The sequence below is a fragment of the Pteropus medius genome, unplaced genomic scaffold, assembly GCF_902729225.1.
Source record: "Pteropus medius unplaced genomic scaffold, Ma_sr-lr_union100, whole genome shotgun sequence".
NCBI lineage: Eukaryota > Metazoa > Chordata > Mammalia > Chiroptera > Pteropodidae > Pteropus > Pteropus medius.
The window spans coordinates 4,945,304-4,966,900 of NW_024354886.1; the positions used below are offsets into that span (position 1 = coordinate 4,945,304).

Here is a 21,597-nt window from a genome sequence, read left to right on the forward strand (position 1 = left end):
CAAGGAGGAGGCTTCTTCAGTGTTATTCCTCCCCTTAATGGCTACTGGAGAGAAGGGCCAAGGGCTTGGCACTAGGGCAGCTGCCACTGGAACACAGTGAAAGGAGCAAGTGAAGCTATGGTTGCCCCAGATAAATCCCACCAGCTCTCCTGGAGTGGCCGCCATCCTTACCCGGGAACTGTCCATGAAAGAACTGCCAGAGTCCCATGGTGCCCAGCTGCTGGAGGGTCAGTTTCTCTGCTTGTAGGGCCATAGTCAGGTTCTCACCACGTACCTCAATCCCAAAAGACACCTTATTCACCTTCAGAACCACAACTGAGACCTGTAAAAGGAGACTCTCTTAGCTGAGTCCGAAGCTCCCAATCTAGAGCCTACCCTTTGCAGAGAAGAAAGTACAGCAGCTGACCGGGTGAAGATTGAGGTCTTCCCCACTGGGTGAGGCTGAACTGTGCGTCTCTGGTGACCCCTGGCCATAACCATCTATAATAGGGCTCCCTTGAACACCAGCACTGTCTAAGACATTTGGAAGAGATCCTGGTGGAAAAGATTCTGGACCAGACTCTGCATAAGAAAGACAACAAAAGAGTTTGAAAGTCAAAAAATTCTGTTCAAATACAATCTCTAAAAACAATGACAATTATAAAAACAAAACAAAATATTTATGACATTTATGAGAGAATTGAAAAATCTGAAGAATGACTAGATAGTTGATTAATTTAAGGAAATTATTCTTAATTTTTAATTTTAATAGTGGTATTTGGTCACATTTTTAAGAAGTGTGTAAATGAAAGCAACTCAAGTATCTATGGATGGATAAACAAAATGTGGTATAAACATACAATGGAATATTATTCAGCATTAAAAAAGGAACGAAATTCTGACATATGCTATGGGAATGAACCTTAAGGACATTATGTTAAATGAAATAAGCCAGTCACAAAAAGACAAATAGTGTATACTTCCATTTTTATGAAGTACCTAGAGTGATCAAATTCATAGAGACAGAAAGTAAAATGGAGGTTGACAGGGGCTGGAAGAGGAGAGAAAGAGGAATTATTGTTTAATGGGTACAGAGTTTCATTTTTTCTGGATGAAAAGAGTTCGGAGATAAAATAGTGGTAAAGGTTACACAACTATTTGAATGTACTTAATGCCAGCTGAATTATAGTTAGAAATGGTTAACATGGTAAATTTTAAGTGTCTTTTACCTTAATTAAAAGTTTGTATTTTCTAGAGACGGATAATGAAAATATTTATGGATAAAATGATATATTTGGGATTTGCTTCAAAATGATATGAGAAAAAGGGAAGTAGGCAGAAATATATATGAAACAATAATGGCCAGGAGTTCTTAATATTTGAAGCTAGGTAATGAGTATATGAGGGTTCATTACTTAATTCTGTCTACTTTTATATATATTTGAAGTTTTCCGTAAGTTAAAAATAATAACAAACATGGGCACACACCACCCAGCTTAAGAATCAGTACATTCTATTTTCTTTTCATTTACACACTTGTAAGGGATGATTTTTAGTTTCTATTTCAATAAGCTGAAAGCACCAGTTTAACTTCCAGTGGTAACTGATCTAATTTCTAAGAGTTATTTGTTTTATCTAGTGAAAAAGCTCTTAGCTATTTTCCAACAATAAAATAAATAAGCAAAAAAAAAAAAAAGACAACAAACATATATACCATTGATACCTGCCATAAAACGAATCCTATTACCACAGAGCTACATAGCTGTAAGACTAGTGCTCTCTTCTTTGGTCTGAGTCTCGTTCTATGATAAAGGTCAAGCATTAACTAGTAACCTAGAAGAAGATGTGGGGGATAAAGCTAGAGCCACAAATCCATTAAAATTTCTTTTTTGGTTAAGAAAATGTCTATTTTATCAAATCTCAGCCCCTTCTACATCCTGCCAGTCTGAATTCAGGCAGCAGAAAGAACCCTTTCTAAACTTTTACAACTCTGCCTGGCTCTGCTTCCACTTACCAGACTCTAAAAGCATCACAAAGCTATCACTGCCATCACTGTCTACTGAAATCCGGTCTTCGGGGCCACTGTTATCCAATGAGACACTATCAAATGACTGCTGAGATACTGTCCTCTTCATGGAGAAAAATCGGAGTCGGGCAGCACTTCCAGTCACTGGGGCTGCCACCCCCTCATCAATCTTGGCCATGGGCTCCCTTTTTGAAAAACAAAAATTACAAATGTGGCTTAGGAAACATTGTTCTATCCTGTTGCAATTCCCATCCCTTTCAGCCCAGTTATTATACACATAAACTCTGATGTCAGCTATTATCTGCTATAAGGAGTCACACCATTTTTCAACAGTTGACCTTTCTGAATGCTCATAATTCCAGCATTTCAAATTGCATAAGCAACTCTCCCATACTGACATTAAGTGTCAAGGTTATTTAAGGTCATCCCGTATAGAGGAGACCAACTGCCTACAGCCCCAGTGCTTATGGTGGAACCTGAATTCACCCACATTCATCCACAAGTATTTACTAAATAACTTCTGCATACGAGGCACTGTCCTAGGCACAGGGCAGAGGTGAAGGATGAATAAAGTGATGAATGTGACATCCTCTGTCCTCAAAGAATTTATAATCAGGAGAGAGGAGACTCATACATAAATAATATTATATGAGAGTAAGTTACACACACCATAAGAGAGGGAGAAAGAACAAGCCAATGGCTAAGCAATATCAAAGTGGGGAAAGGAATAAGAGAAGGGATCAAGAACAGCTTTATGGAAGGAGGTGGCATTTGGGTTGGTCCTTGAAGGACTATAAAAGAAATAGGGAAAAGGGCATCCTATGGGGAAGAAACAACATAAGTAAAGGCAGGGAGCCAGAAAACGCAAGTAACTTTACAGACTAGCAAACAGTTCCACCCAGCTGGAGCACAGATTTTGTTGGGGAGAACAATGGAAGATAAAGTTAGAAAGACATAACATAGTGAAAAGAAGCCTTTAAAGACCTTTTAATCCTATTCTCCCATTTTACAGATGAAGAAACTGACTCAAGGTCACAGTTAAAGGTGGAATTAAGAAAAACCCAACTCTCCTACCATCTTGCTAATAAGTACTTTTTTCACTTTACCACATGGGTTGCAGCCAGATTACAGAAAACTCTGTATAAAAGATTATATATGAAAGTGCTCTGAAAACTGTAAAGTGCGGGGGTTATATGGGAAATCTCTCCTCAGTATTGCTATAAGCTTAAAATTGCTCTAAAAAATAAAGTCTATTAAAAAAACTGTAAAGTGCCAGGTGGACATATCATAATAATTGATTATGCCACACTAAGAAGTTCAAATGAACTCAAGGGGTATAAGAGAAAATGCTAAAAGTTTCAGAGTAGGGAAATAACAAGATCATACCTGTGTTTTAGGACATTTGACCTGCCTTTTTCAAATAAGCTAGGAAGAAAAGACTTCCAATGAGGAAGTCAATTAATAGTTCACAAAAATAGTCAACATGTGGGAACAGACAAGAAAAACTGGTGTGAGACTCACTAGAGCAGTATTTTCAAAGTGTCATCATATTAGAAGCATCAGCATCAATGGGGGACTTCGTAGAAATGCACATTCTGGGCGCCCTCTCAGACCTACTGGGTGAGGAACTCTGAGGGTAGGGCTCATCAGTGGGTGTTTTAACAAGCCCTCCAGGTGATTCTCAAGCATGTTTAAGTTTGAGAACCGCTGCTCTAGGAATTGTGGACAGAACCTGACAAAAGACTGGAAGCAGCAGAACCAAAATTTACAGCTTGAATGAGCAGGAGATTGATGCTACCAAAAAAAGAAAATAACTGGTCTCAGGAGGAATAAGAAATTTAGTTTTATATATGTGAGGTTCGAAGTACCTCTGGGAGATCCATGTGGAACTATGTGCAGTAGATAATTTTAAATGAAGAGCAGGGTGGGGGAGGGAAGTCAAATGAAAATATGGAATACAGCAGAAATGAAGATATGGATAAAATACCACAGAGAGAAAGTATTCAAAAACAGACTGATATAAAATTTCTCAAAGTTTGGCAGATGCATCAAGAACATTAAAAATGTTCTTAAGGATTTGACCCAACAATTCTACTTCTAGATTTTTATTCTAGAGATTTAAATATGCATAGAGAGTAATGTTCACAAAAATAAGGACATTTAATACAGCATTGGTTCTACCTGAGAAAAACTGGAAACAGACTAAATGACTCCCACCTAGATCGTGGAACGGATGAATAAATTATGATACATCCATTTGCTAGAATACAACAGAGCAATTAAAAATTATGCACACAGATATCTAATGAATGGCAAAAAATTCATAATAAAACATTAAGTAAATAAAACTGGAAATTTTCTGATCTACAGAAATATTATAATCCTATTATTATAAAAACAATATTTATATATTAAACATATATACACACATAAGCATCCACATGGATACAAAGTACATGTATAAAAAGTGGAAGAAAACAGACCCAAATAGTGGCTGTCTCTGGATAGTGTCATTACAAGTGACTTTTATGCCTTCTGTATTCTTCTATTTTCTCACTGTCAACAAAATTAGCACAATCATTTTTATAATTTAAAAAATAAAAACTATGACAAAGGTGATGAGAATATGGACAGCCTAGCCCTATGGAACAGTTACATTTACAGGATAAAAAGAAGAAGGGAGAACCCAAGTTGAAAGAAAAGACTCATTCCAAAGTATAACTAGGTGGGTCACACAAGCTCAGGATGAACTGACTGGCAGGGTAAGTAACTGTCAGTCAGGGTAAGGAGGACTGAGAAAAGGCTACTAGCCTATGCAGTTAGGAAGTCATTGTTGGTGATTTAAAAAGAGCTTGGAGCACACACCTTTCTTTCCTCCCTTCCACCTCTCCTCTTTTCCCATCTCCCTTACTGTTCTCCATTTAGAAAAGGCAGCACATTTGGTGACTGGGAGTCCAGGCTTTCAGTCCTCGCCCCACCACTCACAAGTTGTGTGATCTTGAGCAAGTTTCTTACCTCTCTGAGCCTCAGTTTCCTCATCTGTAAAATGGGGAATGATATTAGTACCTGCCTTTTAGGGCTGTTACAAGAAGTCAATGGATTAAAGTGCCTGACACCTAGAAAGCACTCAATAAATGTTGGCTAGAATTATTATATCATTCATCCCCTTAAGTTTTCCTTTCTCCTTCCTCCTGAACTATCTATGCCTAGCAGGTACTAGCACGCCCACAGGTAATGATGACAGATCCACTAAAGACAATCCACTAAGATAAAAGCTCTAAAGTCAATGGTCTTCACACCACAGTCCTCAAACCACAAAGTGTCTCACAAAAGATTTCCAAGAGTCTTCATTATCCTTCCTAAATCCACGAGACAACCAATGGAAAAATCTGTACCTTTCTGCTCTTCTGACTGCATTTCTGTTTTTCTGCTTACCCCCTGCTTTAACTCCAGTGCTTGACACAATGCCTGGCATACAATATGGCTAAAAAATATTGTTGAATGAATGGATGAAATTCTTCCTTCTCTATTATACTGGCAGACGTTGATAAGGTGCATCAGAAAGAGCAAGTCCAAAGCCCCAGGTTTCTATCTACAATATAGTATTCATGGGCGCATCTTCAGTGAATGTGTAGTTTCGTCAACTAGGGATACAAATATCTATAGCTACCTCACCAGGCTGCTGTGAGGATCAAATCAAACAAAATTACATGAGAGCTCACTGAAAATAAATAAGTATCACCCAGATACCAGGTATTATTATTCTGATATAGCATATCTCTATCAATAATAGTGTAGCAAATTAGTGAAAGAAGAGATACTTTGATTCTAAGAAATAATAAATGTTGACTTGAAAACTGCCCAAGAATAGGCTATGATACGTGGAGGCATGTGAAAACTCATGGAATTTTGTGTTATTTTATTCCAATTTCTAGTTCTTCCCCTATCACAGAGTTAGATGTTGCCTGAAGATGAGTCTCTTCAATTGGTGTACTTATAACCTCCAAATAGCCTGAAAATTCCTCCACTGCCTTGCTGGCAGCTGTGAAAACTAAAGTGTTCACATTAAATAGGCCATTCTATGCATTCTTCTGGACTATATCGTGCTTCCCAATCTAAAAGTGCACATAGTAAGAGGCCATAAGTCTAGTGACCACAGCTAGGAGGAAGAAACAGGGTGATTGAAGGAGGCACTAAACCACTTACTTGGCTGGGGGCAGGGACAACATCTTGTGCATGGTGGAGGTCATTCGGTCTCTGCCCAGACTGAAGGCATCTTTAGTCAAGGACACAGCTTCCTTGGTGAGGTCCATGGTGGCATGTAGAGCCTCCTTGGTGGCATCCTTGGTCATGTGAATAGCACTTGACAATTCTCCCTCAATGTTCTTCAAAGGCATGAGCTCACCCTGTTCATTCACAGCAGTATCCCTGCTATCTGGGGGCTTCAGCACAGCTGGTGAGCTGGGTAGTTGGGCTTTGCTCAGTCTCTTGGCCTGTAGAGAATCAATTGCCTCATGGCCCTTCCCTACCAACTGCTGTGCAAAAGAATCTGAGTCCTGCAGTTCTCCACTGCTTTCGAGAGGCAGTGTCCCACCCTGGGATGCAGCCAGATTTTCAATGCTACTATCCTCCAGAACTTTCTCAGGGCTTGCTGGGCCCTGGTCTGAGGAGGCATCAGACTTTGGCTCCCGATCCTCTGAAGGAGATAGCTCTGAATCTATAAGGCTAGTGGTATCTGAACCTGCAGAGTCAGCTTCAGCAGCAGCAGGAGCAGGATGCATGAGCAGAGCCACCTCAGCACTGGGGAAGAGGACCCCAATGCAAGCCGTCTGGTCTTGTAGGGGAGACCCAGTCATAGCCTCTGTATCCTTTGTCAGCTGCTCCTGAAGACCCTGTAGCACCTCCTTCAGGCGCAGTAGGGCCAAGTATTGGTAGTGGTCAAGCCTCACACAGACATGTACAGGGGAGTGTACAAGCATGTGAACATCTGCTGCATCCTCCAGGTGTGTCAGAGGCCCTTTGTTATCCATACTACCACTGTCTTCTCTCAGAATTTCCATGACTTCTGTAGGGCCTGATAGGCTTTTCAAATCATGCTCAGTCTTTGACCTCAGATGGGACACAGTGTCAGGGGCAAAGGCCTCAGACTGAACAGGACTGCCAAAGCTGGCTGATGGTTTCAGCCTCCCTTCTGCTGCCAAAAGGAGCTTCCGTGCCTGGGCTTGCTGCCAGCGGAGGGGTAGACAGGCCCAAATGGACAAGGGGAAGGGGGCCACAAAATTCAAGGTATGGCTTTTGAACTTCTCTGTTCCCTCAAAGTCCAAGGAGATCTGGGGGAAGTGGATGGACCAGAGATCCTGGGAAGCCTTAAGCCTCTGGGGAGGGAGAGTATTAGGTTGAAGGAGGCTGGAATCCATTTGGAAGGCATGATGCAAAAAAAGTATGTGCAGTAGGCTAAAACCACCTGGAACCTTGGGAAAGTGAACAAAATTGGAATGAAAGAACTCAGCAGCAGCAAAACCTTGGAAGATACTCTGAAGGTCTGGACAGCTACAATGTGGGGCATGACGTGTATTGGTGGCAGTCATGCCTGATGCAGAGAAGACAAGGGCCTGGGGCCGATGCGACCCAGCCTGCTCTCTCTTTTCCAGCGGGAAGCTCACCTTCAGAGAAAAAATCAAATCCAATTCAGAATGGCCATCTGAGTATCTCCATACCCCACCATTAATTAATACACATGAAAGACCATCTGGGCTGTGAAACTGTTTTTCTTACTTCTATCAAATGGACAGAGCAGAACCCTAGTTTATAACAATGAGAGAAACGCAACTGTGGCTGCCAAAAGAAAACAAAAATCTGACTCTCTTCCTACCTTCAACCAGAAGGCATCCAGTCGAATGTCCAAGTGTTCATCTTTCTGGCTTGAATCTTCCAATTTGTAGATAGCTTTGAACTGCTCCAAGCTGTGGTATAAATCCAGGCAGAAGAGGTTTCCCCAGAGCAAACTGACAGGATCCATAGTAAATGTCAGACCATTTAACTGAATGTAGAGATTGGGACAGGGAACTAGAAAGCAGAGAAAAAAATAATCACCATGTACAAAGTAGCAGCTTGACTCCTACTTAGCAGCTGATATTCATCATACTATCAAGAGAGGGAAAGGTAGATATTTGTACAGGGCAGCATTTTTAACAAAAGTATGCTAAACTAACTCAAACACCTAAAACTCCTAACAACAAATGAGAACATAACTAGTGGCCAGAGGCTGACAAATAGGAAGAACGAGCGCTGGACAGTAAGAAATGACCAGCTCCAATGCTTACCTGGAAGCTCCTGATTATCCGGGAAATAATACTCTGTGAACTCAATGTGAATGGCAGAGACCTGAGAGGGTAGGCTGTGAAGTTTCCGACTGCAGGAAAGGAGTGTAGATGGCTTCTTACTGGGCTGTCCAGCTGAAGAAACCTACACAATCACAAATTACTGGTATAATTTATGCCACGCCCAGAATAGAATTTCCTCAATTTCCTCTACTATCCCTCTAAAGTCTGTCCTAGGGAGAATAGTGCTTTTACACATATTCCAGGCATTCTCATACCTGCCTAACACTGTCCACAAGTTTGTTTTTTCAATAGAAGTTTTGTAGTCGGGTATTTAGAGGAAACTGGAGAAATCTCAAGTCCTGACTTCAGCAGCTATGCTCAAAACAAAGAAACAAAAACGGACAAAAGTGTCTACCCACTCAGAAGGGAAACAGCCCCCAAATTCCAAAACTTTTTCACACTTGTTGCCTTCCAAATGAACTATCCCACCCATTTCCAACTACACTTTTCCATGTCCTGGGCTCCTCACCTGGTGGATGTCCAAGTCATCCACCCGTATAACCATGCAGCTAGAGCGTAAGCGATTCCAGGCTGGAGGCCGAAAGGCAGCCTGTTGGCCTTGGGAGGGGCTTCTTTCAAGGGGGTTCTTTCGAGGACTGGAGAGGGAATCTAAATAAAAATAAGAAGGTGGGAAATAGAATCGGATACATTCAACTCCTATTGTTAAGAGAATTAGGAGGTAAAAATCCTAAAGTCATTAATGCTATATGTAGGAAAGAGAGCTTAACATTGTCTAGCTACTAGACAGAACTCAAAAACTACATTCTCCTTAAGACTAAGGCAATAGCCTATTGAATAGAGGTGATGACAACCTCTCTTCAACATTGCAGGTATCCCAGGGGACAAACAGGACTCTGTAAAAAAAACAAAAGTCACCAACAACCCTCCATGAAATAAGGTTGGGATAATTAGCTAGGAATAAGTTAGGATGACTACCTAGTCCAGTGCTTTATCTCCATTGGATATTCAAAGATAAATGGCAAGAGATTAAGCAACGAGAGCGCTCTAGCTCCTCATCACCCACCTGCTTTCCTCCGGAACAGAGAGTCTACCCCCAGGTGCCAAGGAGGCTTCAGACCTGTTTCCTCATGCCACTTCTCCATTTTACTCTGAAATTCCATCACTAGTTTCTGGGCCCATTGGCCTCGGGTCTCCATGGCATCACAGTGTCGTACCCAGTGTTTGCAGCTATCACCTGTGCAAGAAGCAAAAAGATTTTAGTCCAAGATCAAGATCTAGTGTTCCAATTTTTCCTATCCAGTGGTATAGTCATAGTTCAGAATCTGATCCCTCAGCCCCAATCCAGAATTGTCTAGGATAAATACAAATTATCCAGTGAGAACACTCAAGTTCTTCTGGATTCCATATGGGATTTTTCCCTAAGGTTCCTAAAGGCCAGCTGCTGACTGCTGCCATCTTTGACCAAAGACTCCTGGAGAGACTCTAAAACCAATGGAAACAGAGGCAGAGGGTATAATCAGAAGCAACATCTTAGGCACCACCTTCCCTCCCTACTTCCTCTCATCACTGATGAATCATCAATAATGGACCTTGAAAGTTTCCAAAAGATATCATCTTGAAGAGGGTTATTTCCAATACCTCATGTGCTGCAATCCCTTGTATCTTCTTGCTGGGCAGTAAGAGATGAACCCAGAAATCTGCTCTCAAAACCTGGGCCATACTAGAACTGCCCTCATTCAGAATTCTCCTACCTGCCCAGTGGAAGGGGTAATAGTCAAATGCCATCTTGCGAAAGGTAAGCTGCATGGCACCACCCATGAGTCTGTTTGCAGAGACACCTATAAAGAAAAAATAAAGGTGAACAGCAGCAGAAAGAACAAAGAAGTCTAAATACACTTGAAGCATTAAAAGTCCTCTTAAAGGTCTCATACACAGCTTGCCTGAAAGACCATGATGTCAGGTGATCTGCAAGACTGAGTCCCTCTTCTTTTGAGTTGCAACAGTCAATAGACATGCTCCAAAAGATCAAAAAAAGGTATATCCTACAGTCTCTGTAAATGGCTGCCAGATTTCCAGAAAGGCAAAAGAAACTGTAAAACTCAGGATTCAGGAATTCTAATCCTGAGTTTCCCACAGACATACTCTACAGTGTTGATTGATCAGTTCCCCTAATGCTAAAAATTCTTATATTGCTCTCCCTCAGCACAACTGGAGAGGCATAAGCCAGATTCCCAAAAAAACAGGGCCTATATTATTTCTTTTCATATCCTGGCCTCGGAGCAAAAGCTGTTATATTAGACAATCATTATATACTGTACATACGAAATACCATGGAATACTAAAAATACTGTAATGATAAGAACATTGTAAAATAAACATACAGAATATTGTAAATTGGAACTTTTAGCAATAAGTCAAACATTGTATTATGTTTATCTTGAATTTACATTAAATTCTTACTGAATGAATGAATTTTCCATGTTTCTATCTTTTCTCTTCAACTAGACTCTCTTAAGAACTACAAGAGTAGGGACTACTTTTCCACATATATGTATTGCCTGACCTATCCTATTCTGTACTTCCACCCTATCCCTTACTAGGGCGAAGGAAAATACCATAGGATCCTCTGGGTATAAGTTGATACACCTACAATCAGGAGAGTCTTTTCCATCTAATCTAGATCTCACCACCCCAAGTTCTGGACTAATAATCAACATCCTACCAAGAGATATACCTACAACAGTGTGTCTGTTTCTCAATATTTTTTTCATACTCTCTAAGGAGCATTCTTACACATTTTTTTCCTAACTGCCCCTTCTCCATGAAATTTTTAATACCACAGATATACTCCTATATATCTGCTTATGTACTATATATCTATCTGTGCTTTATACATAAAAAGAATATAAAGCTACTCCTTTTATTCAATACAAAATTAAGAAAGACTAAATAGTTCCTTTAAAAGTTAAATTAAAAACTTTAAAGCTAATATTTAACTTAACTTTATAACTATATTTGCTGAGCAATTTTTAATGTAATTTATTTACTTATATAAATTATAATGTATCAAATTATATATATAAATTTTCAATTTGTGTATATATACTATAACCAAATCTTTAATTTTTGAAAATTATTTTTAGCAAAACAATTGAAAATTTTAAATTAATGTCTTAAAATTCTATTTAGTGAATTCAACTTTTAACCTTTCCTTGATATGAAAAAATAACCTGTCTATGGCCATGCCACCCTGAACAAGCCCAATCCCGTCTGATCTCAGAAGCTAAGCAGGGTCGGACCTGGTTAGTACTTGGATGTGAGACCACCTAGGAAGACCAAGTGCTGTAGGCATTGAAAATAAAAAATAAGAGATTGTAAGCTGACAAGGTCCTTGCAATCTGTGAGGCTGCCTCACCTAAAAAAAGAAAAAAAAGAAAAAAGAACCTTTTGCTGGTACATATTCATTCGGATATTATCAATATTTTTTCTTTTTAGCACTTAACTAAATGATGGGTTGAATAACATTTTTAGAATTCAGTAATAAAATATAAACTATTTTAATTTAATCTTCAAAGTTCAAATCACAAAACTACTAAGATTAAACATAAACAACACTGACAAGGCAGCCAATGGCAGCCAACAGGCATGTGCAGGCCATCTCTCACCATATGACTTTGATATCAAGTAACTGATTGAGAGGAAGTCCTCTAATCACAGCCCTCTATTCACCATAGTTTGTAGTACTGATTTTCCATACATTTTCTGTATCTTTCATGAACTCAACATCGATGCTACTCATGTGATGTCCATCCAAGCATATCCAATGAGAGAAATTAAATACCAAGGAATAAAATTTTGTCAGACAGGGTTAAGCTTTGGAGGACTGCAAAACATTGTTACATATAAGATTTTTTAACTCCCCACCAAAGAACCGATTTTCAATGTCCAGAATAGGCACATATCAAGACAGAAAGTAGATCAGTGGTTGCTTAGGGCTACAAAATGGGAAGTGACAGCTAACGGATATAGGAATTCTTTTAGGGAGAACAAAAATGCTCTAAAATTAAATTGTAGTGATGACTGCACAACTCTATGAACATACTAAAAAACAATGAGCTGTATATTCTAAATGGGTGAATTTTATGGTATGTGAATTATATCTCAATGAAGCTGTTTAAAAGAAAAGAGTCAATTTTTACCTGCTTGGGGGTAATAACATCTCAGTTAAAAATGTATGACCTAGACTAATGACAGCAGAGAGTTTCACAGCCATGCTCTGTTGGAGTTACTTGGAGCTAAACGAACAAACTACACAGACTGAGCATATTAAAACAGTCTAGAAATGAAATCAAATTATCAATCACCAACATATTTAATTATAAACACATAATTACGTATGAGACAAATGATAGTGTTCATAAATGACTAATTAAAACTCTCCAATGAGCTGCTGGAAAAGAATAGCCTAGCCTAAAGAGAGACAAAGTTTGGGGCTCACAGGCCTTATTCTGTTCATTAAAAACAGTTAAAAAAAAAAAGGCAGGTGACACTTCCCTACCAACCATTGACCTCTTCTTTGAAGCCTCTGAAGTGTGAGATGCTCCAGTTTTTTGGATTTTTTTTTTTTGAGATATAATTGGCATATAACATTTTATTTGTTTCAATTATACACCATAATGATTCAATATCTGTATATATCGTGAATGATCACCATAAGTCTAGTTAACATCCATCACCACACATTGTATACATTTTTTTCTTGTTATGAGAACTTTTAAGATCTACTCTCTCAGCAATTTTCTTATAAATACAGTATTATTAACTATAGTCACCATGCTATACATTATTTCTCCATGGCTTATTTATTTTATAACAAGTTTGTACCTTTTTAGCCCTTCATCTATTTTGCCCCCTCCTGAGCCCTGCCTCTGGCAACCACTAATCTGTGCTCTCTACCTACGAGTTTAGTTTTTTTAGATTCCACATATAAGTATGATCATACAGTATCTGTCTTTCTCTGACTTATTTTACTTAGCATAATGCCCTTAAGGTCCACCTACACTGTCCCAAATGGCAAGATATCCTTCTTTTTCATGGGTGAATAATTTTCCATTGCGTGTGTGTGTGTGTGTGTGTGTGTGTGTGTGTGTGTGTTTGTGTGTGTGTGTGTTAATGTCTTTATCCATTCATCCATCAATAGACATTTAGGCTGCTTCCATGTTTGGCTACTATAAATAATATTGCAACAAACATGGGGTACGGTTATCTTTTTGAGTTAATATTTTCATTTCCTTCAGACAAATACCCAGAAGTGAAAATGCTGGATCATATGGTAGTTTTATTTTAACTTTTTGAGGAACATCCATACTGTTTTCTATAGTGGCTATACCAACTTACATTCCCACCTGCAGTGCACAAGGAGATTCCCTTTCTCTACATCCTCACCAACACTTATTTCCTGTTTTTTTCTAGTTTTTTTAAAAATTTATTTAATTTAATTAGTTTCAAGTATACAGTACATTGGTTAGACATCTATATATTTTGTAAAACGATCCAAATTACTCCCTCCCTCCCCTGACCCTCCACCTAGCCAACATATTAATGCTAACTGCATTCATTATGCCGTGCTCCTCATCCCCATGACTATCCATCAGCTACTAATTTGTACTTCTTTAACCCTTCATCTCATTCTCCCAGTGCCCCCAGACCCCCTTCCCTTCTGTCTATAATCAAATTGTCCACTATATTTGTGACTCCATTTTGATTAGTTTATTCTTTTTATTCCTTAGATTCTACATATAAGTGCAATCATACAGTGTTTATCTTTCTGTGACTTAAATATCTTCTAGGTCCATCAAAGCAATCTCTTGTTTCATCTCCTTTCTTTTCATATGCAGGGGTTTTGTATTCTTATCCATCTAGCCATTCTATCTTTTGGTTGGAGCACTTAACTCTTTTCCATTTGAGGTACTTATTGATAGAAATGTAGTTGTTACCATTCTTTTTTCCTGTTTTTGATACATTTTTTTTCTTCTTAAAGAAGTCCCTTCGACATTTGCTGTAACACTGGCTTGGTGGTAATAAATTCCTTCAGCTTATTTTTGTCTGGGAAGCTCATTATCTGTCCTTCAACTCTAAATGATAGCTTTGCTGGATAAAGTATTCTTGGTTGTAGATCCTGGGTCTTCATCCTGTCGAATATTTTTTGCCAAACCCTTCTGTCCTACATAGTTTCTTTTGAGAAATCGGCTGCCAGTCTTTTGGGTGTTCCTTTATACATAACTACCTGTTTTTCTCTTGCTGCTTTTAATATTCCTTCTTTGTATTTAACCTTTGGAATTTTAATCAAGATGTTTCTTGGTGTGGGCCTCTTTGGATCCCTGATGTTTGGAATCCTCTTAACTTTCTAGGGTTTTATGTTCATTTCCTTCACCAGGTTAGGGAAGTTTTCCATCATTATTTCTTCAAACAGCTGTTCAACATCTTGATTTTCTTCAGTTACACTGATCAGATGGATATTTAGACCCTTAAGTGTCCCATATGATCTTTAAATTACTTTTATAGTCTTGAGATCTTATCTCTTGCCATTCTGATTGAGTGTCCTTGGCTTCCCATCCTCTATATAGGTCATTTGATCCTCTTCTTTATTCACTGTTTATTCCATTTAACATACTTCTCATCTCAGATAATGTGTTCTTCATTTCAGACTGGTTCCCTTTTATAATTTCCATTTCCATTTTTATGTTTTTTATCTCTTTGTTGAAGTTCTCACTGAATTTATCTACACTTCCCAAAAGTCCATCGAGCATCTTTATAACCAGTGTTTTGAACTCTGCATCTGTTAGATTACTTGACTCCATTATATCTGGATCTCTGTTCTGTTCTGTCATATGGTTTCTGTTTGTCTTCCCATTTTGGCTACCTTTCTGTGTCTGTTTCTATGTACTAAGCAATGCTCCTAAGTCTACCGGTCTTATTAGTGTGCATTTGCGTAGTAGGTGTCCAGTGGTACAGTCTGGAGAGGGGTTCAGCTGTAGGACAAACTTAGCCCAAGCTTCCGCCCCTCTGGGGCCACCTGTTAAGCTTCAGCAAGCAATTCACAGATGCTGTGCTTATAGTTGCCTCAAAAGGCCACACCAGAAACCGAGGCCAGCTGACACCAGTGTTGAGTCTTGGCATTGCTCAGCAAGGAGCACCTGACTTACTGAGGATACACCTGCATGTGGCTTGGTTGGGGCTGCGAGTTGGGGAGGCAGGGTTTCAGGGAGTCTTCTGGGTGGAGAGACCTTTGTTATCTAGTTTGATGATGTCACAGCGATGGCGGCACTGAGTCTGCACACTGGGAAGGGGAAGGGCTCAACAGAGAACAATGGATATTGCCAGCACTTCTGTACAAAGTGAGTCTCGCCTCGGCCCTCACTCTGACAATGTCTCCCTGTAAGTCCTTGGTGCCCACTATGCACAGCTGAATCGGCACTGGTGTTCAGAGCGAGCAGGTCCGTCACCATGGAAGTTCGCTCACGGTCGCAGCCACTTTAAGAGGCGTCTGCCACTGCCGCAGCCTCTGTCTCTCCAGGCAGCTCTGTGTCCTCGCACTGTCCTACCTTCTGCCATTACAGAGTGATTTCTTGGATTTCTCCCTAGTTGTATGGCTTGTTCATCTAGATCTCAGGTGATTTTTTCCTTGCTGCTGCTCCTTTTTTCCATCACAACTTTGATTTGGTCACCAGAGGGATGAACAAAGCCTCTATTATATACATCATTTTTTTTCCTCTTTATTTCTTGTCTTTTTGATAACAGCCATTCTAACAGCTGTGAGGTGATATCTCACTGTGGTTTTGATTTGCATTTCCCTGATAATTAGTAATGTTGAATACCTTTTCATGTAGCATCTGTATGTCTTCTTTGGGAAAATGTCTTTCAGATCCTCTGCCCATTTTTTAATTAGATTGTTTTCATGCTATTGAGTTGTATATTTTTTTGGATATTACCCTTTTCAGATATCGGATTTACAAATATTTTCTCTCATTTGCCTTTTCATTTTGTTTGTTGATGGTTTCATTTGGTGTGCAGAAGCTTTTTAGTTTGATATAGTCCAACTTGCTTATTTTTATTTTTGTTTTGATTTCTTGTCAAATCCAAATTAAAATCATTGCCAAGACTCATGTCAAGGATCTAGTTTGATTTTAAGAAACAGTGCTGCCCTGACTCAAGCTAAACAATCCCCGGCCACCCAACTTCCAATAATTCCACCTCACCTCTAATACCAAAGGATATGTTAGCATGTTATTCAGGGACCCCAACAGGCTACAGTGTCCCTTAATGAAAAAGAAGGTAGATGTAGCCTTCATGGAGTCTCTAAGCAGCACTATCCAAAAGAACTTTCTGTGATGATGGACATCTTCTATGGTCTATAGATTTATACTGAGTACCTTAAATGTGGCTGGTGGAAATGAGGAACTCATTTAATTTTGCTTAATTTAATTTTAATTTAAATAGCCACATGTAGCTAGTGGTTACCATATTGGACAGATTAGTAAAGCAATACTACCCAATAGAAATATGTGAGCCACATAAGTAGGTTTAAATTTTCTAGTGGCTACATGAAGAAAATTTTTTTAAAAGTGAAATTAAATTAATTTTAGTAATACATATTTAAACCAATATACCTAAATATTATCATTTTAACATGTAATCAATATGAAAATAATTATCAAGGTATTTTACACTGTATTTTTATACTATATCTTAAAAATCCTGAGTATATATTACGCTTGCAACACATCTGAATTTAGATAAGCCAACATTTCATTAGCAGCTACCATATTAAACAGAACAACTCCAGAGAATCTTAAAGCCCTTCCTGCACCACCTAGTTCTCCCTTCTCTTCTCCCTAAACCCAAGGAGAAAAGTCAAAGTCACAAGAACTCTTCCTGTTCCTTGCTAATTTAGCATCATATAGTATACCTGGGTATGGTAGGCTAGAAGTGATCCCCCATCTAAAAATATCTCATCCGAAACTTCCATAAATTTCACCAACTAGATTAATTTAGTTTAATAAATAAGTGGGAGCTATAGGTAAGGCTACAGCTATTCACATCGCAGTATAGATTACAGGATCCTGCCACATGAAAAGGACACTGTTCTATATCCCTCATCAAACAAAAGGATAAAACTCTCAACAATGTACTCTTAATACAGACTTCCGAAAGGATTAAAAACAAAAGAACCAAAGCCTTTATGGTAACACTTTGAAGAAACAACCACACAAAATATTAATCATTTTAACAAAGAACTTCCAAAATGAATGGGTGGCAAACCAGTGAACGATTTATTTCCAGTGTTGGTAAAAACAATCTTTATGCTGTCACTACTCCTTTTAGCTCTGAGTGGGAATATAGGGGGCCTGAAGTCACCTCAAAACAAAGGAATAGCCAAGCAAGAACAGTAATGCTGCTTGGTGCCCCAGGAAGAAAAGAAAAGGTAAGTGCACCCAAGGAAGGTTAGTCTATGTTTCATTAAGAGGCAAACATCATCTTCAGAGAGGATAAGGCAGCAAGAGACAAATTTACCATATGAGAGCATCTAAAACCAAGAACTGGTGGCAAAGGGAAATATAGAGGGAAAATAACCTGGCATCACAGTTAATATCTGCCCATAATTAAAGTCCTCGAAATTCAGAGTATTATCTCATTTAAGCCTGACAACAACCTGTGAGGTAAACAAGATATAATTTAACTCAGGTTTACAAATTAAGAAACTCGAAGAGCTTAAGCAAGTAGTTAAGTGATTTCCCCAAGGTTTATAAAGAAATGAGTCAATTACTTCTTCATCCTGAATAAATGTATATGTGTATGTAATACTAATTGCTCTAATGAACATAAAAGCAAGACAAGAACACAGCATAAGCAAGCAAGAATACTCCTTGCTTGGGAAGAACACATGTACACATAATAATTACCTAAACTGACTTAAAAATCTGAAAATTCTGAGGTTTCCTAAAGTTGAATTTACTTTCCTAATGCTTACACCAGTGGTCAGCATTGCCCAAGAGACATTCAGAGAAAAAAAAAAAAGCGTGCACTGCTTGGGCTCTGCCCCTGAAGATTCTGATTTAAGTGCAGTCTGGGGATAGCACCGGCATCTATATTTTATTAAGTATTACAGGTGGTTCTGTTGTACCCTAAAGGCTGAAGAGCACTACTCACACTAACAGAAAGAGAGCTATCACAAGAAGGCTGAGGCTCAAGGAATGCCTGTGATTAAGGGAAGTCAATCAAAGTACTCCACAGTGTCTCTGGAAAAGAGCCATCCTCCCCAAGCTTTGCCCAGAGCTGAAGGCAATGATGGACCACCCAGCCAAGGCTCAGGCCTCACAGGGTACCTGGCTCTCGGGACTGGCTATCATCACAAATGTGCAGGTCCAGGCGGGAGATGAGCAGATGGTAGGAGGACTCTTTCACATCAAAGTTCTCAAAGTACTGGCTGAGGCGGTTGCTGCTATTGTTGCTGCTGCCCTGGCTGCCACCAAATGCCTGGGCCCAGGACTGCTGGGCACTGGGAGCAGGTGAAGTGACCTACATTTGAAAGAGAGAAAAACAAGAAGTCCAAACCCTGACGGACTTCTTTGTAAACTTTTCTAAAGCTTTAGTCCAGCCTGAAGAAAACCATAATTTATCAAGATGCTCCTTCTCCTCTCATAACTGTTTACCTGGCAACACACTTAGGTCTGTCCCACCTAAATAACCCAAATTCAAAAACCTTAATTAGTCTAGTAACTGTCAGAATTCTGTTCTGAGGTTTGAACTGCCCTCCAAGCTCTTACACCCCAGGACTTAGCTAACCAATGGATGCTAAAAATACCTCTTTAGGAAGTCTTCCTTAAATGTCCTCTTTCAGCCTGGGTAGTTAGATGCCTTGTCCTTGTGCTCTCACAGCATAATGTTTACAGCAGTTACCACATCACATTGTAAGAACTTGTTTATGGTCCATATTTCAAAATGGTGTGTTCCAAGGGCAGGGACAAAAGGTTTATTCTACTTTTCCTCTCCAGTGGCTAGCACTGTATATCTAACATTCAGGAGGCACCCAATGAACAGAATAAATAAATAAAACAGAGGCCCAGGCAAAGCCTATGCCCATCCAGAAGTAAATGACAAGTCCCCCAAATAAGCCAAATAAAGTCTAGACTCAACTATGCTGGTATGAATATGGTCTGGCCTACCATCTCCCCAGCCCCACCAAGGGAATCTATTTTGCCTCTAACCTGTACAGGTTCGGGGGCCAGGCTCTTTCTCTGCTGGGCTGACTTTTCCATGGCCTCGCTCAATGATTCTGCATACTTCATCATAGCCTTGAGCTGAGAGTCAGTCAGCACCCAGAGCAGGTCATCCAAAAGGAACATCAGCTTGGAGGCTACGACGTTGCAATCTTTGGTCTGAAGGGGCCACAGAGAACACAGGTTCAACATCTTGTATCATTCCAGCTCCTCAAAGTGACTATCACCCAATCAGTTTCAGAGATGGCTGTTCAATCGCCAGTCCATGAAAGGAAAGTATCGAGCACTTTGGAGAGTCAGTTTCCTAAAACTACTAAAGCAGGAACAGACAATTGCCAAGTGCTTATGTCAGTGTCCCTATATATGAGTAAAAATTGTGGTTGTCAAAATTAAGATGACAGAGAGGTGGAAATCTTCTCTTATTGGTGGATACTGTACAACACTGAATTGCAGGTCCTCCCTTTTCAACTGTCATTCCAGGGACCAATAACATTTTTAAAAGAGAATATACCAACTCCCAGGCTGTCTAGGAAGATGGAAGATGGAATTTTTCATGAAGACAGAGAACACACTCACTCTTCTCTTGAGGGCTATTTGGATCCTGCCTTGGTTGGTAATAAGCCTCAGTGGGGTGGTGACCAGGTCTTGATCACCGCTGTCTGTAGCATCTGCCTCAATCCGAAGTGTTTGCCAAGTTATTTCCTTAAATGTTAAAACCTAGAAGGAGAGAGAGTAAAATCCCTTAATTTTGTGTATGAAATTAACCAAGAGGCCAGAAGTCCAAGCGAGACTGGCAAGGCAGAGATTCCCACCATTCTCAGCTGGAATCCTATCAATAGAAGGCAGTGGATCAGAGATCCATAACTGAGGACAGGATGTAGTAGTAACACTGGACAGAAGGGATTCTTGGGTTCCCAAGAATAGGGGATCATTTGAGGAAATCCTCCAAGGAGGAATAATAACCTTTAAGGATTAATCCTACTCTAAACACCCCCTCTGCCATTCTTTCCTCTTGCAATACTAGAGCTGTCACCTCTCCTCGGCGGGGGTCGGTGATGCGGGTGAGGCGGAGGTCACTCTGTTGCCAGTTGGGGTTGACACTATAACCCTGGAGCTGCCACAATTCAAAAGAAGCATGGAAGGCCTTGGAGTGAATCTTGATGGTGATGGAATTGACGATGATGAACATCCCTTCCACCACCTTCTCGGCAAAGCCATATTCACTACAACAAATGAGACCAATGTTCGGGACCATGTGAGACCGTACATACTCTTTACACTGGAAGACATCAGACAAGACTATTAACAATGCCCATCTTTGGGTGCTAGAAAAGTGAATGACTTTTTTTATTTCTCTTCTCATTTCTACTTTCTTACATTTTTTAAATTTCTAAAAGAAATTTATGATGATGACACAGTATTCTTTTTAATAGGATTTAAAAAAAAAAAAAAGAATGGAATAAAAGGAAAAGAATTTACCTGGAAACAATCTTCCTTCTGTTACAAAGAATAAATTAAAAAATCTTTTTATAGTCCGCAAACTTCCTGAATAAATATCTGAACATATTCTGTGAGGGAAGGTATAACTACAGAAAGGAAACACCAGGTTTCCATGAAATCTTCAAAGACAGTGCATACTCTGCAAAAGCAGTGAAAAGAGGAAAGAAGTACAACTAGGTGAGCAAGCGGTATAATACTGTGAAATATAATCAAGGACAGTTCCACCTTTACCCTATCAAATATATCCCAAAGACCACAACTACACTTTCAAAGTGAGAGGCCAGAAATGACAAGGAAGAATGAAGGCCATCTTGAAGTACTTCTGGATATGGAAAACAAAGACATTCTTGACATATAAGTGAAATCAATTCTATTACAACAAATGAAAAGAAGGTCTTGAAATTTAAAACTAAAACAAACATACATATAAAGTTGACCCTTGAATAACGTGGGGGTTAGGGGCACTTAC

At 39.4% G+C, this 21,597-nt stretch overlaps 1 protein-coding gene and 1 pseudogene across 1 annotated transcript in view; one reads left to right on the forward strand and one right to left on the reverse strand.

Moving 5' to 3' along the window:
* The window catches only part of BLTP3A (bridge-like lipid transfer protein family member 3A), a 59,499-nt gene that overhangs the window by 7,883 nt on the left and 30,019 nt on the right, over window positions 1-21,597 (reverse strand). Inside the window, exons 5-17 of the mRNA XM_039856179.1 lie at window positions 20,662-20,851; window positions 20,205-20,345; window positions 19,617-19,787; window positions 18,735-18,927; window positions 10,101-10,187; window positions 9,413-9,583; window positions 8,858-8,997; window positions 8,329-8,470; window positions 7,878-8,071; window positions 6,212-7,668; window positions 1,994-2,190; window positions 407-561; window positions 172-322 (exon numbers count right to left, since the gene is read on the reverse strand). Of these exons, the coding sequence (XP_039712113.1) occupies window positions 172-322; window positions 407-561; window positions 1,994-2,190; window positions 6,212-7,668; window positions 7,878-8,071; window positions 8,329-8,470; window positions 8,858-8,997; window positions 9,413-9,583; window positions 10,101-10,187; window positions 18,735-18,927; window positions 19,617-19,787; window positions 20,205-20,345; window positions 20,662-20,851 (3,389 nt within the window). The remainder of the gene's footprint in view (window positions 1-171; window positions 323-406; window positions 562-1,993; window positions 2,191-6,211; window positions 7,669-7,877; window positions 8,072-8,328; window positions 8,471-8,857; window positions 8,998-9,412; window positions 9,584-10,100; window positions 10,188-18,734; window positions 18,928-19,616; window positions 19,788-20,204; window positions 20,346-20,661; window positions 20,852-21,597) is intronic.
* LOC120597765 (uncharacterized) lies at window positions 11,582-11,700 on the forward strand (annotated as a pseudogene).